General features: G+C 43.3%; 1 protein-coding gene across 2 annotated transcripts in view; it reads right to left on the reverse strand.

Annotated features, from left to right (window-relative positions):
* The window catches only part of LOC146811578 (butyrophilin subfamily 1 member A1-like), a 92,486-nt gene that overhangs the window by 44,903 nt on the left and 32,040 nt on the right, over nucleotides 1–15,543 (reverse strand). For both annotated transcript variants that reach the window (XM_085618555.1, XM_085618556.1), the window contains exons 2-6: nucleotides 3,352–3,432; nucleotides 2,765–3,124; nucleotides 1,154–1,186; nucleotides 445–465; nucleotides 14–34 (exon numbers count right to left, since the gene is read on the reverse strand). In XM_085618555.1, coding sequence (XP_085474681.1) covers nucleotides 14–34; nucleotides 445–465; nucleotides 1,154–1,186; nucleotides 2,765–3,124; nucleotides 3,352–3,424 — 508 coding nt within the window. In that variant the 5' untranslated portion in view covers nucleotides 3,425–3,432. The remainder of the gene's footprint in view (nucleotides 1–13; nucleotides 35–444; nucleotides 466–1,153; nucleotides 1,187–2,764; nucleotides 3,125–3,351; nucleotides 3,433–15,543) is intronic.

Genomic DNA, 15,543 nt, shown 5'->3' on the forward strand with positions numbered 1-15,543 from the left:
CAGGTAGACTCACCCACTCTGGTGGAAAGGTCACCTGAAACAATAAAGACAATAAAAATGAATGTCACTGGGGGAGCTGAGCAGAGTATTAACATTTCATATACATTCCTTATTTAATTCATATACAGTGCGGTGCAAGTGACTGGCTCAGCAGAAGCAGGGACTTCCGGTCCTCCTGCCGACGTTTCTATCCACACTTCGGTCAAAAATATTAGATATTTATTTTTACTGCAAACATAACAGTAAATTGCATCTAGAGGCAACAAAGTGAATTACCCTTCCCATGGAAGGAATACATAGATCAAATGTGTTATCATAAATTACATTTAAAAAAAGAATCAAAGGGAAAAAAACATCCTAACTAAAATGTGACTGTAAAAAGGACGTTTGACCCAAGCAATTGCACATTCTTAATTTCACGTTTTATGTAATGCACAAACTTACGGTTAACTGCCTTCAATTTCTCTGTGGAAAAAAAGGAGAAATAAATTAATTATGATCTTAATTCACCCCAAACATTCTCGATAAAGTACTTGTAAGGAGGGCATATTTGTATGTATGGATGTGGATTAAACGTGTCTCTGACCACCTGGGCTCTGTGCAGTAAGGGGTGGTACTTAACTAAGAGTAGCCTAATTGGGAGTTAGCTGTGGATCACCAGTTGTTTGAACATCAAGGTCCTGAGAGCTTTTCTACAGTGAAGAATGGGAATGTGTAGGGTAGAGCACATACCATGGGTGATGGACTAATGTACAGTGTCCACATTAGCAATATTGGACGAGTTTGTGCCCAGTGGAAATTAGAGATACCCACCCAGAGTGGTTTTTAGGAGCTCAACTTTTGGCAGGCATGTCAATTGGTCATTAGCAAGATCATGCCACCCTTTGAAAGTCTCTTGTTGGGCATCCCCCCAAGTGTGCCTCTTCCATTTTTTTCAAGAATGGGAATAAATGTGGAGGGCTAGAAATAGCCACTTACATTAAAAATTGTATGCAAATGTATAAAATGTTGCCGTATTCACTGGTTAGGGCCCTACGCACGGGAAAATGTAAGTTTGCAGGAGCGGACATAGTGATGTTTACATCTCTGGTTTTAGTTTTGCGTCACGCACATGAGAAAACAGCACAACATCTTTGAACCACAAACTTTTTACCTAATTCTCTTTGCAGCTCACAGGGCGACTTTTCTGAGAAAAAAAGGGAAAGCAGTATTTAGACATTATTTGTGGAATCTGATCAAAGAAGCGGATGACTTACACTTGTTTATAGCATTATCCCAATGTATACATACAGCCAAAGAGGGGCAAGTACATTTTGTAAGACTAAGTGCCAACGAAATTACACTTTGTAGGTCATTTAAAGCTTGGCATTTGCCCCACTAGTCTGCCTGGCTAGTGGATGCTGCCTGTCAGATTGAGAAATCCCCACTTGGGGAGGAGAGGATCTCTGTGCCTAGAGTGGAAGTAGGCTGAGGGGCTGTGACCTCTGGCTTACCTTATACAAATGTATATGTTTAGACTTCCTTGTGCCTGAACGGAAGTACATTCTAAAGTATGAGCTTTCTGTTCTGACTGAAAGTAAATTTCTGAGTCTGGGGCCCTCTGACCTGAAGAGAAGAGGACTGCGGACCTTGAGGTCTTCTGGCCTAAAGTGGTGGTGACACCAGAATCAGACCCTATTACCTTACTTAAAGCAGGTTTCTGCGTCAGGGTTCTTTGACCTGAAGAGAAGAGGACTGCGGACCTTGAGGTCTTCTGGCCTAAAGTGGTGGTGACACCAGAATCAGACCCTATTACCTTACTAAAAGCAGGTTTCTGCGTCAGGGCTCTTTGACCTGAAGAGAAGAGGACTGCGGACCTTGAGGTCTTCTGGCCTAAAGTGATGGTGACACCAGAATCAGACCCTATTACCTTACTTAAAGCAGGTTTCTGAGTCAGGGCTCTTTGGCCTGCATGGAAGCAGATAGCACCCTTGGGCAGTGGAATATATGTGCCCGCAACTTTCTATATCCTTCGTACTGCACACCGGCAGATATATCTCAATAGGCCAGTGCTGCTAGAATGCTGCTACAGTCATTCACATGTGAACTCTACTGCCGGTCACCCTTCCTGTAGTTCTTGATGTTGCTGCCCAATTGACTCTCTGGGGTGCATCATGTCTGATTGGTGGGTGTTTTACTGGGTCATTTCTGTGCTTAGGCTGGACAGGAGCAGCTGCCGAGGACACAAGGGTGTTAGATACTCATGTTTGAAAGATGCAGAGTCAAGAACACTTCTTTGCGGTGCTTCCTACTGTCCTTCGGGTCCAAGAGAAGTCGACGACCCAAGATGCTTGAGAGAAATTATCCATTTTGTTCTTCTAGACCAAAATGCATAATGTTGCCACTAACTTGTTGAAATTCATAATTTACACATGCAAAATGTATGCTTGCCTTTTTGAGGGAATTTTGAGCAGTCTCTAAATAATTTAATAAAGTTTTCACAAAGTTCAGGAGAATTCTGTACATCGCCATTAACTAAACTCTCAAAAAATATTAAAATCCATTAATCTGTCTTTGGAAACTGTAGGCATCTTAGTGAGATTGTGAAAAAACACTGGATTTTGCATTTTGTCAACATTCTAAGGTAAAGCACACTAGTTCTGCTTTCTGGAGTGGCATAGATATCAACCGGCACAAATTCTATAAACCTCTGTAGTGGTCAGAAGGTTTGTTAAGACAGATCAGTCCAGCCCCACCAACATTGGAATTACGTTGTACAACTGACCTTTCACTTCCAATTCAAGATCTCTTCCAATGGTGACATTGTCAAAGTGGAACTGGCAGCGGTAACGTCCTCCATCAGATGCGGTGATGTTACGGATCATTAAGGCCTCTACCCTGCCAGACATGTTGTCCTTTATCAGCTCTGTCCGCTCTCGGTATTCTGGACTCTGATCTTTATCGTCATCCGTCCCATTGCGACACAGGTGCACCAGCGTGCCGGAAGGCAGCTTGGTCCATTTGACCTCCATGTCTTTCATGGTGACATCAGGTGACAGTTGGCATGGCAGCAGCACATCTTCACAGACAGTGGCCACGATGGGGTTGGTGGGTCCAATAACTGAGAAGTTTGCTGTTGATTGATCTATAAAAGAGTGTGAAAGAAACATAAAAACTGGATCTTACTGCAATTTAAGGGCTGTAATTATTGCCTAAACATTTATAAATCACTGAATAGATTGGACTGTGATGATCCTTGTTGCAGGTGTTTATGATTGAAGGTCATGAAACTATATTGTCAGTGCATTTACTAATTCTTTCAAAAAGCAATATCTTGATCAAAGGAAACAAAAAGCAGGATCTTGATCTTACCTGAAACTGAGCTTTGAACCCATGCAACCAGAAGGTGAACGATAACGATGGTCCGGAACACAGTCGCTGACATCTTGCAAACTAAGGAAAAACAATGATTGAAGCTTTATTCTGGTGCACAGTTGTCAATATACAAAGAGTCAATAAACCATTTTATTTAAAGAGGATCGTTCTTTCTCCACGAGCCACATTGGCCATACATATTTGATCATGTTGTTTCTTCTCTACACATACGTGCCCACGACCGTATATTTGTGGTGTTAGTCACTCCTTGTTTACCCTATCCTAGGAAATGTCTGTGAATTGATTGTGCTGTAACTCTTGCTTTTAAGTATACATCTGACTCTTCCTGAATAGGAATCCCCACACTGGCACACCATGCACTACATATGCAAAAGAAACAATTGATGGACGGAATGCTGTACAATGCAAACATTCACCCCCAGTCACAAGGATCTGGGTTTAATTCATCATTCTTTTGCTCACCACACCACCAGTTTGGACCCAGGCATATGCAAATCAGTCTTGACCCTGTTCCTTATGGGAACAGTCCAGGCCGAACTGCCAAGCCAGGTACTCCCTGGACTGGAAAAAAGCATCCTGGGACTGGTTTCAGGGCATCATCCGTCATCAGCCAGGCTAGCTTGAATCCAGTGGTTTAGTGAGCACGGAACCCAAGTCTGGGCATACCCTTCCCACTGTAAGTGACATATGCAAAAGAAACAATTGATGGACGGAATGCTGGACATTGAAAACATTCACCCCAGTCACAAGGATCTGGGTTTAATCCATCATTCTTTTGCACAAACTGGAATGGCATCGTGAGCAAAAAAACAATGGATTTAGGCCCAGATCTCTGCCATTTGTCACCCCGAGGGGGACGGGTATGCCCAGAAATGGGCCCCATGCTCTCCATGCCACTGGAGTCAAGCAATCCTGGCTGATGAGGGCTGAAAGCCCGAAACCGGTCCTAGGATGCTTGTTTCCAGTCCAGGGAGGACCTGGCCTGGCAGTTCGGACTGGACTGTTCCCATTGGGCGCAGGGTCTAGACTGATTTGCATATGGCTGGGTCCAAACTTGAATGGCATGGTGAGCAAAAAAACGATGGATTCAGGCCCAGATCTCTGTACTGGGGTGAATGTATGACATTGTTCTGCATTCTGTCCATCAATTGTTCTTTTTGCATTTGTCACCCCGAGTGGGACGGGTATACCCAGACGTGGGTCCCGTGCTCTCCATGCCACTAAAGTCAAGTTATCCTGGCTGATGAGGGCTGAAAGCCCGAAACCAGTGCTAGGATGCTTGTTTCCAGTCCAGGGAGGACCTGGCCTAACAGTTCGGGCTGGACTGTTCCCATATGGCTGGGTCCAAACTGGAATGGCATGATGAGCAAACAAACAATGGATTTAGGCCCAGATCTCTGTACTGGGGTGAATGTATGAACTTTTTCTGCATTTTGTCCATCAATTGTTCTTTTTACACCATGCACTACAGCCTGGAAGGTTCCCTAGTCCTCGTGGTTGCCTGGCCGCTGCTTTGCTCAAAACTACTCGTTCTCTTTACTCCCTGTGGTCGAGGGCAGAAGCATGCACTCCGGTCAAGGCTTACATCGGTGAGTTTCGGGCTCCATCACAAAGTGCTCACAGATAAGAAGTCTCTTGAGACGGATCGGCTCTTGCGACCGTCATTCCTTATATTGACCTGCTCTTTCCTAGACCTGCCTACATCTTGGCTCGCAATGCCTCCTGTCAGAGTTGGTCTAGAAACACGTTAGTTTTTTACTAAACATTGCTCTATTTTAGCATTTGAAAAAATCTTAACAAATTATTTTCTTCCTGGTTCCTATGGTGGAAATGTTGCTCTTATTTTTACTCCAATGCCTTAGCTATAAAAGTGATCTTCCATACTCCTTATGAGAGGATTCTGCCAATTGGTCTATACCAACCCACATCTGCACGGTCCCTGCTGATTGGTGACTCACTAAAGGTAGCACTTGTTAGGTCTCCCCTGACCCAGCGCATGCGCTGGTCTGGCGAGACTTATTGAGAGGGCTCCAAAAAGTGCTACCAGTCCAGCCTAGAGCTACAGTGCATGTGCGCGGGCACGCGCGCCGCGCTTGACCGCGATTACTTTCACAGGCGCTTTGATGTTTGATCGCGATCACTTTCACTTTCGCGGCCGTACGGCCACGATGCATAGCCAATAGGTCTCGCTTTTGGGACCTTATAAGTGTTAGTTATGCAACTGTTGCATGGCTAAACACTGATAAGGCCCCAAAGGCGAGACCTATTGGCTATGCCAATGCTTGTTAATATTTTTGGTAGCCCCCTACTCCACGTGGTCATCAGAGGGCAAGCATCTGGTTGGCCTAACCGCTAACCAGATCAAGTATCTATAAAGAGCATGTAAGAACCAATTTGGGCATTTGTACTTGTGGGCTCACACAACAAACCTCCTGTTAGATGAGTAGTCAGACGTTAGTCTTGACCCCGTCTCTCTGTAGACTCTTCGCCCATGAGTGTTGGGCTGCAGATCCAGAGTTTTTGGCCCCACAAGGTCAAAGACATCCACATTTGAAGGTGCCAGCTAAATAGGTTGACCAGACGTTCCGGATTTCCCCTGACTGTCCTGGTTTTCTGAGGACTGTCAGTGTCCCGATGTTTTTCCTAGTTTTAAATACATGTCCCGGGTTTTGGGGCAAAGGTCAGGTCATCCTGCAAAGCAGAATTAAAAGGTATGCTCTTCTTTCATGGCACATCTGAAGTCCGAAACAATGTAAGTAATTTCTTAGTTTCTGTCAGGCAGCACAGAAGCAGGTCCGCTGCACCGTCCCAGCAGAAAGAGAGTGTGGGGAGGAGGACAGAGGGGGTGCAGGGTGGAGGTACTGCCACAGCTAATAATATATTAATGTAGTTTTTATAAATGTGTGCCAAAAAACAATAAAAATAATATATATATATATATATATATATATATATATATATATATATATATATTCACTTAAAAAACCATAGGTTTCACACATGTTATAGTTAGGCGGATATTTCACTCGTAAAAAACCAATGAAATTCCCCCGTTATAGTTAGTTCAGATAACTATAACTCGCGCGCCCGCAATCCACTGCACATGACGTCACATATTACATCACTCATGACATGGTCAGTGGCATCACTCATGACATCACTGATGACATCATCCTTGTGATAGAGTGGCGGTCGCGCGAGTTATAGTTATCTGAACTAACTATAACGGGGGAATTTCATTGGTTTTTTACGAGTGAAATATCCACCTAACTATAACATGTGTGAAACCTATGGTTTTTTAAGTGAATTTGCAAGGTTTTTTAAATGCTAATTCCTAACTATAACGTGTGTGAAACCTATGGTTTTTTCAGTGAATTTGTACGGTTTTTTAAATGCTAATTTATTTATGTATTATTTTTTTTTATATATATTTATTTTACAATAAACTACGTATTAAAAATTATTCTTTTTTTTTTTTTGGTTTTCACCCTGCGATTTAAAAAATAAAAAAATAAAAAATGTTTTTTGGGGGGTTTTTCAGGGTGCGCGCACTGTGCGCGCACCCCCGTGATTTTTAAAAAATCGCCAGTAGATAGTTATAGTTAGGACCATGTTTCCATAGGAAATCCGCAACATTCTATTTGGAATAACTTTGGCGCCGATTGACGAATCCTCACGAAATGTTCAAAATAGTTGGGGCGCTCCGCTCCACTCCTTCCCTGAAAGTCTCGGGGGGGATTCGTCAAGCGGGGGCTGAGAAAAAGGGGGGGTCCCAAAACGCGTTTTCCCCATGCATTTTTCCATAGGACCTTTAGACCAAGCTACAGCCCGAACGGCTGAACAGAATTACTTGAAATTTGGCAGAGAGGTAGTCCTCAGGTCAGGGATGTGCCTTTTGCAGGTCTGGTGTAAATCTGTTCAGTATTTCCTGAGAAAATAGCATTTGAATCAATATATATATCTGTAAGCGCGCTCCGTGCGCGTACGGTAAAACTTACCGTACGCGCACGCCGCCGTGCGCGAGCTCGATTCTGATTGGTTGTTAGATCTTAGTAAACATTCGAATCGGTCGAAACCAGGAAGTGTCGGCCGCCATTTTGTCTCTCGCAGTCTGAGGGGGTGAAAAACAAAGGTGGAGAACGTGAAAAGGGGGCAGGGTGGACAGTTCCTGACCCCCTAGCCTTAGTCAGGGGGTCCCAGAAGGACCCCCAAGGGCCAAAGTTTCTTTTATTTTTTTTGCAAAAAATCGCGGAGTACGCGTAGCATGCGCGTACGGTAGAAACGGAAAAATTCCGCGAACTGCGTAACGTGGGCGCGCGGTGCGCGAAGTGCACCGTGCGCGTACGGTAAGCGCACTGTGAAAAAACGTTAAAAAAAAATATAAAATAAATACATAACTTAGCATTTAAAAAAACGTACAAATTCACTGAAAAAACCATAGGTTTCACACACGTTATAGTTAGGAATTAGCATTTAAAAAACCTTGCAAATTCACTTAAAAAACTATAGGTTTCACACATGTTATAGTTAGCTGGACATTTCACTCGTGAAAAACCATTGAAATTCCCCCGTTATAGTTAGTGCAGGCAACTATAACTCACGCGACCGCAATCCTCTGCTGATGACGTCAGATATTACATCACTGATGACATATGTGTCTTTCTGAAAAAAAAATATTTGTAATATATGTATAGCTAAAAATTAATGGAAGAAGACATGGGTAAATAAGTGTCTAAATACAGTGATGTAATATCTGACGTCATCAGCAGAGGATTGCGGTCGCGTGAGTTATAGTTGCCTGCACTAACTATAACGGGGGAATTTCAATGGTTTTTCACGAGTGAAATGTCCAGCTAACTATAACATGTGTGAAACCTATGGTTTTTTAAGTGAATATATATATAGGCACACATTTACAGAACTAGGTTTACACAACTAAAGGCATGTATTTACAGGACGCCCGGCCTATATATATGGCCACATATGTACAACGCCACTCAAAAACCAGGACATGCTAGATATAGTCGTGAGACTAAAGGCATTTGTCCCACTTTTATGTCTGTCCCTTACGGTTTTTGCTTCTCAAAATATGGTCACTCTCTACAGCTAAACCTGGCCAGGAAATAAGCATTTCATCCTCGGCTCATAACTCTGAATGCCAACTCCTGAGATCATTTATTTTGCTATTACCTTCCATTGTGCTAGTTTATTGCTTACTTCACTTAGTGTATTTTTTTGGTTTGATATTTATCTATCTTTGTAGATATAGATAATAATATATATTGAGTTATTATTAAAGGGGTGCTCTTTTTTATATAAAATATTAAATCTGGCCGGATCTTGCCATCTTTATTTGATAATCGCGTTGTATTGTAACTTGACTCAATTTTCACACCACCTCCTTTGATATAGGCTGTTACTGCTTGAGAATGGCTGCCTGGCAAGTCAAGGAGCCTTGGAAGGCCAACCCCGCAGACCTTGCATCCAGCGAAAGGTTTGCAGGGATCACCCGCAATCCCACCTTTGATATTGTGAGATTGTTCCTGTAGTTTCAAGATTTGAAGAACCAAAAATGGCCACTATGAAGCACTTGCCTACAAATATAAGTACTAATGGTATGTTATATTATGTTATTGGTGATTTCTAACGCGCACGTCTACTCAGAAGACTGTCCTGGCGTGACCCAGCAAAAGAGAACAGTGAAAAAGAAGGAAAACAGGCTTAATTGAATAGGAAAGTTTTAAGTTTTTTCCTGAACTGAGATGTGGTTAGAATGATAAAGTAACCCAGTCCTACATCAGTGCAGTGGGCTTTGTTAAACTTAGCAATATTCCAATAACCAAATTGTTACCATAATTTGATTCTGCCTGAACATATTAGAAGCCTCAACTCTGCTGAAAAGCTGACAGCTGGCCACCAAAATGGGTGAAAGGGAGTTGGAGTAATTTCGATTTTATAGCTGTGAATTTTAAACACTTGGCCTCAGAGACAGCAGCACTGCCCCATTATGCTGGATGCGGAGTCTTCGTGCCTCCTTACCTCGCTCGCTGCCTCCCAACCAGGCCTGTTTTAGTATGCCTGCAGGTATATTTGTGAAAGGGAGGTTTTGGAACCGCAGACAGCTGTGAGCCCATAAACAAAGTTCAAAATAAATTATGGAGCATATTATCAAGGACGGCGTTAAAATTATCGCCGCTTTAGTGGCAGGAAACTGCCGCTAAAGCGGCGATAATTGGCTTGATAATATGCCGCAGAGAATTCCAATAGAAACCCATGTTCTGGTGTCAACATGGGCTTCTATTGGAATTCTCAAGGGCATATTATCAAGCCCATTATCGCCGTTTTAGCGGCTGTTTCCTGCCGCTAAAGCGGCGATAATTTTAACGCCGTCCTTGATAATATGCCCCTTTATGTCTTTTACGGTTGGTGCTGCCGATAGCCCTGTGGTAGTCAGTGGCGTAACGATAATTGAGGCCCCCCCCTGTAAGGTACGTGGAGGGCCCCCCTCCGGACTCTATTAGGAGTTCCCTGGCCGAAGTGCAGTGCTGAGGGGGCCCCCTGGAGCTTGCCCCCCCCGCACTGCGGGGGATGCGGGGACCTGTGTTACGCCCCTGGTGGCAGTGTAAGTGCTTAAGACAGAACCAAAGAACCGTCTTAGGACACCGCCTGAGCGAAGACTTGGAAGGGCTGCCGGGGTCGATTCCACACCCATCACAGCCAGCTCCAGTGCCCAGTGGTGCTCTGCCAGAACCTAAACTAATAAATCACATGATCACTGCACAATAATGACACATGCAAACCTACTCCATGGTCAAAACATTGGGAAACATGAACAGAAGGGGTTAAATCCGTGCAGTGAGGTAAAAAAACACACGTCCCTGGGCACAGCGCTACTATGTGAATTTGGGAAACATCATGTGTGTTCCTAAACAAAGGAAGCAGTAAAACATAACATACTACTTATTATAACATACAGGGGGATTCTCTATCCCTGAGGGAACCTATAGGGCTGGTCTATCTGCCATGGGTGGCCTTTCGAGGAATCCTATCTCTCAATGGTACCCTCTAGGACTAGCCTGTATTATCTGAAGAAACTTTACAGCAATCCTGTATCTCAAGGGGAACCTAGTGACCAATCCTGTAAGTCCTGGGCTATCACTAGAGAAACCTGCTATGTTTTGTCTCAGAGAGACCTATAGAGCAATCCTAAGCCCTACGGGGGGGGCATATATATGGTAATACGTTCTTCTATATTTCCTTGGGGACATCTTGGGCAATCCTGTATCATGTACCCAATGGAGAACCTCTTTACCAATCCTGTACTCCACGGGGAACCTATGGAGCAATCTTGTACCCCACGGGGAGCAAATACATCTCACTGGAAATTATACGGCAATCCTGCACCCCATTGGAGTGGGCCACGTGTAAAGAAGCAGTGTGATGCAAAGTACGTCAAAGGACCAATAAAGACCATTGACTCAATGGAGTTCCAAGTGAAAACTGCTGGGATGAGTAGATACGCTGTGCTTAGCACAAAATACACCCCCTATTTGCCCTTGTGGTATCACCTCCTAGATTCAAGCCACTCTTACAGAAGCCTGTTACAACACTGAGGGAAGCTCTGGCACCACCGCTGCCACCGAGGGGGTTTCTCAACACCTACATTGCGCAAATCAGAATCTTTTGAAATGTCCTGTACTTCTTGTGATCACAGATGCGGTTTACTTCCTGCACAAGAATGAAAACAAACACCTTTATTCGACCTCTGTACTGTAATTATGTTTATAAATGCTGGTAAATAATTCCAATTGATTAGACCTCCGTTCCCCACCTGTTAGGGCATCTATTTTTCCAAGTTGATGGGTTTGTCAGCAGTTCCAGTGGTCGTGAGGTAATCTTCCATGTGTCAGAAGCAGAGGAGTGAGACCCCTGCTCTGGTTGCACACCACCCTCAAGCAGCAAGAGGTGACTGCACCCATAGGGCAGCAGCACTTGTCTGCTGTTTAGCTGACTGAGATGACCATTAGGGTGAGGAGAGGATGTGGCCTAACTGCTAGAGGGTCCAGCTCAGAGCTGGAGAACCAGGTTCGAGTCTCGGCAGGGACGCTCTGCATCCTGTGATTCTGGGCAAACTACTTAATCTCCCAGTGCCTAACAAAAATGAACGTGTCCCTCTGTAACGCAACTGGTTCTCGTGTATTGTATTGTTATGTAATTGCATTTATATACCGCTTACTACCCCTGACGAGGCTTCAAAGCGCTTTTTCGGCGAGTAGCACGCTACTCTGGAGCTCAAAGGGTTAGTGGTGAATTATAATAGTGAAATATGAAAGTAATTTGAGTGGTGGATATGTTAGTCAGTTATTTGGATTGAGAAGGGTCTAGTAAAAATTTGGGGGTAGTTTATAGGGGTTTGGGGTGAAGAAAGGGGAAGGGAGTTAATTTAGGGAAATATGAAATTAATTTGAGTGATGGACATTTTTTTCTGTGTTTTTTTTAATTGAAAGGGAATAGTGGAGGGATAGAAGAGGGCAAGGTCTAGAATTTTTTTGATTTTTGGGAGTTCTTAACAGTAGGAGGGGGTTTGGGATGAGTAAAAGGGAGGTGGAGGGGGGAGAGGAAAGGGGTTAGAAAGGCTTGTTTGGGAGTTCTGAATAGTAAAAGAGGTATGAGATGGCGCAAGGAGGAGTAGAGGAGTGAAGAGTCTAGAGAGGGTTAGTTTGGGGATCATAGAAGTGGTATGGGTTTGGGATGAATGAGAGGGTGGAGGTTGAGGATATATTAATAGAGGTATTCGGTGAGAAATTTGGTAGTGCATTGGATATAATAATAAGAAAAGTAATAAATATAATGATGCATAAGTACATGGAAGATATATATATGCATAAGAATGGTAGTATATGTAGATGAAAGATGTCTTTAATAAACTTTGTATTTCAAGTGCTGTACTTGAAATTAATGTATTTATTTTTATTTTTTGTGATTCAATAGTGAAGCAATTGTAGATAAATAGTTGTGAAAAAAGATTAACTTATTTATGCAGTCACATATACATGTTAAAAACATAGAATAATGTAACTATCAGTAATATGTACATTTGTTAAGCAGAACTTACCAATATCTATATATTTACAAAACACATATACACATTTATACAAAGCAATACACATATATAGGTACATATCTATAGTCCAAATAAATGCTTATTTACAGAGGGATATGCTGTATATTTCTGCTTGCGTATGTAGTTATGTGGGGAACAGCCAATTCTTGAGTAGTTTTCTGAAGATAAGGTGGTTGTCTGTGGATCTTATGTTGGGGGGTAAAGAGTTCCATAGTTTGGCTGCTTGAACAGAGAAGGATGTGCACCCATGGAGTTTTTCTTGTACGTTGGGATTTTGAGCTGAAATTCCTTTGTTGAATGTGTTTGGTGATTTTATTCCTGATGAAGAGCGGTCCTGTTCCATGTATCGCTGGGTAGGTGATACAAAGCAGCTTGAATGTGAATCTTCTGGGAACCAGTAACCAATGCAGGGCTTTCAAGGCAGGGGAGCTGTGGTCATGTGACTTTATATGTAGGAGTAGTTTTGCAGCCGAGTTCTGAATCCGTTGTAGTCTTTTCATAGTTGTTAAAGGTGATCCGTGGTAGAGGCTATTGGTGTAATTGAGTTTGGGCAGAACAAGAGAGATAGTAGCCTGGACCTTGTGTGGAAATCCCAGATGGTGGAAGATTCATCTCAGACTTTTTATAGAAACAAAGCTTGATCTTGCTAGTTTGTCCACTTAGGCATTCATAGACAGCTTGGAGTCCATGGTCATTCCAAGGTTTCTTACTTCCTTCGATACTTTAGGCGGTGTTCCCAGATCATCTGGGGGCGAGGGGGGTCATAATTTTTCCAATTGCAACACGTCAGTATTTCTGTTTTGGAAGCATTCAATTTGAGATGGCTCTACGTCACTGATTGATCCACGGCTCTGAGACAACTGAAAATTGGCGTCTTTTCAATGACTTTGGGGCATTCCAGTTGAGGGAGTGTTTGCATGCCTTTGCATAGTTAAAGTAAGTGAGTTGAAACTGATTGATCAATGCCGGTAATGACTTCATGTAGGTGTTGTAAAGCACTCCGATACCTTTGGGTTTAGTTCGCGCTATATAAAACTCACCCCCCAAAAAATAAGGATGTCTACCATTTTATGTTATTTATGTGAATATAGTACAATTATTTGCATTGTTATGGTAATATATCATGTTCTCTATCTGGGGGCCCGTTCATTCAGATTTGGGAATACTATCATTTAGATTGTGGAACGATCACTTAATAGTGTCTGTTGTTTTATTGATCTTTGTCTGTGTCATGGAAAGTGTGTTTCTGCAATATTGGCATGTCTACTAGCATCCAGAGCTAGACTGGTCATCACAGCTGCTGTATGCAGTGTTGACATTTCATCTAAAGCATAAGAACATTGACATCAAACATCACTAGGCCATCACTACCTGCCCTGGTGACAATAAAAGGAAGTCATACTACTTGACCTCTGGTCCTAAAGTCAGTCCCATATAAACTTAATTGAAAATTAAGAGTTAACTGGTGGATACACACAACCAGCTGTCAAAAGAGCAACAATTAAAGGCATGCATACATTTGAACTATCAGTGGTTTTAATTTACTGATCAGCTGAGAGGCTGGAAGCATAATGTAAATGCTGGACGCGTACATAGGGAAATATAGACAGTTTTAGGCCACGCTCAAAGGATATAGAAGCCTCATGATCATAGCCATGTGATGTATGGGGCAAATAATGTAAACTTCAAAAAAGAGGTTCTGCAAATGCTGGAGCGTATGTCTTCTGATTTTCAGCCATAGAGTTTGGGTCAAACTATTAACCACACAAGCAAAGTGGGATCCATTTGGATGCTCCTGGTTTGCATGGCACAAGAGGGAATTAGGATATTTCCCCAGACAGTGGAAGTGTATCACCTGCATTCCTGTGTCTGGAAGGTAGACACACAACACTGAAGTGAAGAGGATGGAGACAGGGCTACTTTTAGTGCGTCCATGAAGGTATATCCCATGCAAGGTAAACAGAGTTACAGTTTCAATAGAAATTTGATTGCTGGGAGAGGTGTGGCTCACTGGTTAGAGGTGGCAGATCCGTAAGCAGAGAATCGGCCAGAGACCAGGGTTCAATTGCCGACGCGGCAGGGTCGTGGACCAGGGTCAAAACGGACTCGATAATTCTCGCCTCGGTACCTACTCTAACCAGGAACACACTCGGCAACTCTGGGCATTAAGCTTGCCTCATCTCTACATCGGCCCCCCACAGACGCCGGGGAGGCCTGGTTTCACCTTGGAGATACCCAGTAAGGGACCATCTCACAGGGATAGCCAGGACGGGTTCCCCAGCGGTCTACAGCGCCGGGACGCCCCGTTGCTGGGGCAGCTGTGCGCTTTACAAGTCTACAACATTTACATTTACATTCATCTTCAGCCCTGTACCAAGCCAAACTGGCTGTGGTAGAAGCTCTGTGACAAGCTGGCAATGCAGGACGGTGTTCACATGAGAAACGTCTCATTCAGTCCACTAACTTCCCCCCAGCACAGCCCCGGAGGTAGGGTTTGAGATGCCTTACCTTGGAGCTGCCGTCCGCCTCCTTCCCATGTCTCCCAGCTGTGGCTCCATATTGTCCTCAATGCTGTCGAGCAAATTTAAACCCTTAACTGTTCCTGTTCCTCCAAGCTTGACTATCTTCAAACAAAAGTCTAGCTCTGGTTACCAGCAGTCCTTTATGGATCCACTCTCTCTCTACATGTGCACCAAGTGTTTTTAATATTGACTTGTAAACAAGGCCTGATGAGTGACAGTCAGAGAGTATGGAAGATGTACAGAAAGAGCATCCCGCCAACTGTAAAAACCCTGTATATATTCTGGGCTTACAATATAGAGGGCAGAAAGGCAGTAGTTTACTGCAAACAACCCATTCCCTTATTGGCTTTATTCACACTGTTGATCATTAACTTTCAAATGAGTTTTTATCAGTACATTATATGTATGTATAAATTATTAACATCTAGCTAATAAAAAACCCTTCCATTCTTCCAATCGCTACCCCGTCTGTCTCACCCCAAACCTTTCTAACTACTATGAACTGTCAGATATCCCTCCTAA

Source organism: Triturus cristatus, chromosome 7 (genome assembly GCF_964204655.1).
Source record: "Triturus cristatus chromosome 7, aTriCri1.1, whole genome shotgun sequence".
NCBI lineage: Eukaryota > Metazoa > Chordata > Amphibia > Caudata > Salamandridae > Triturus > Triturus cristatus.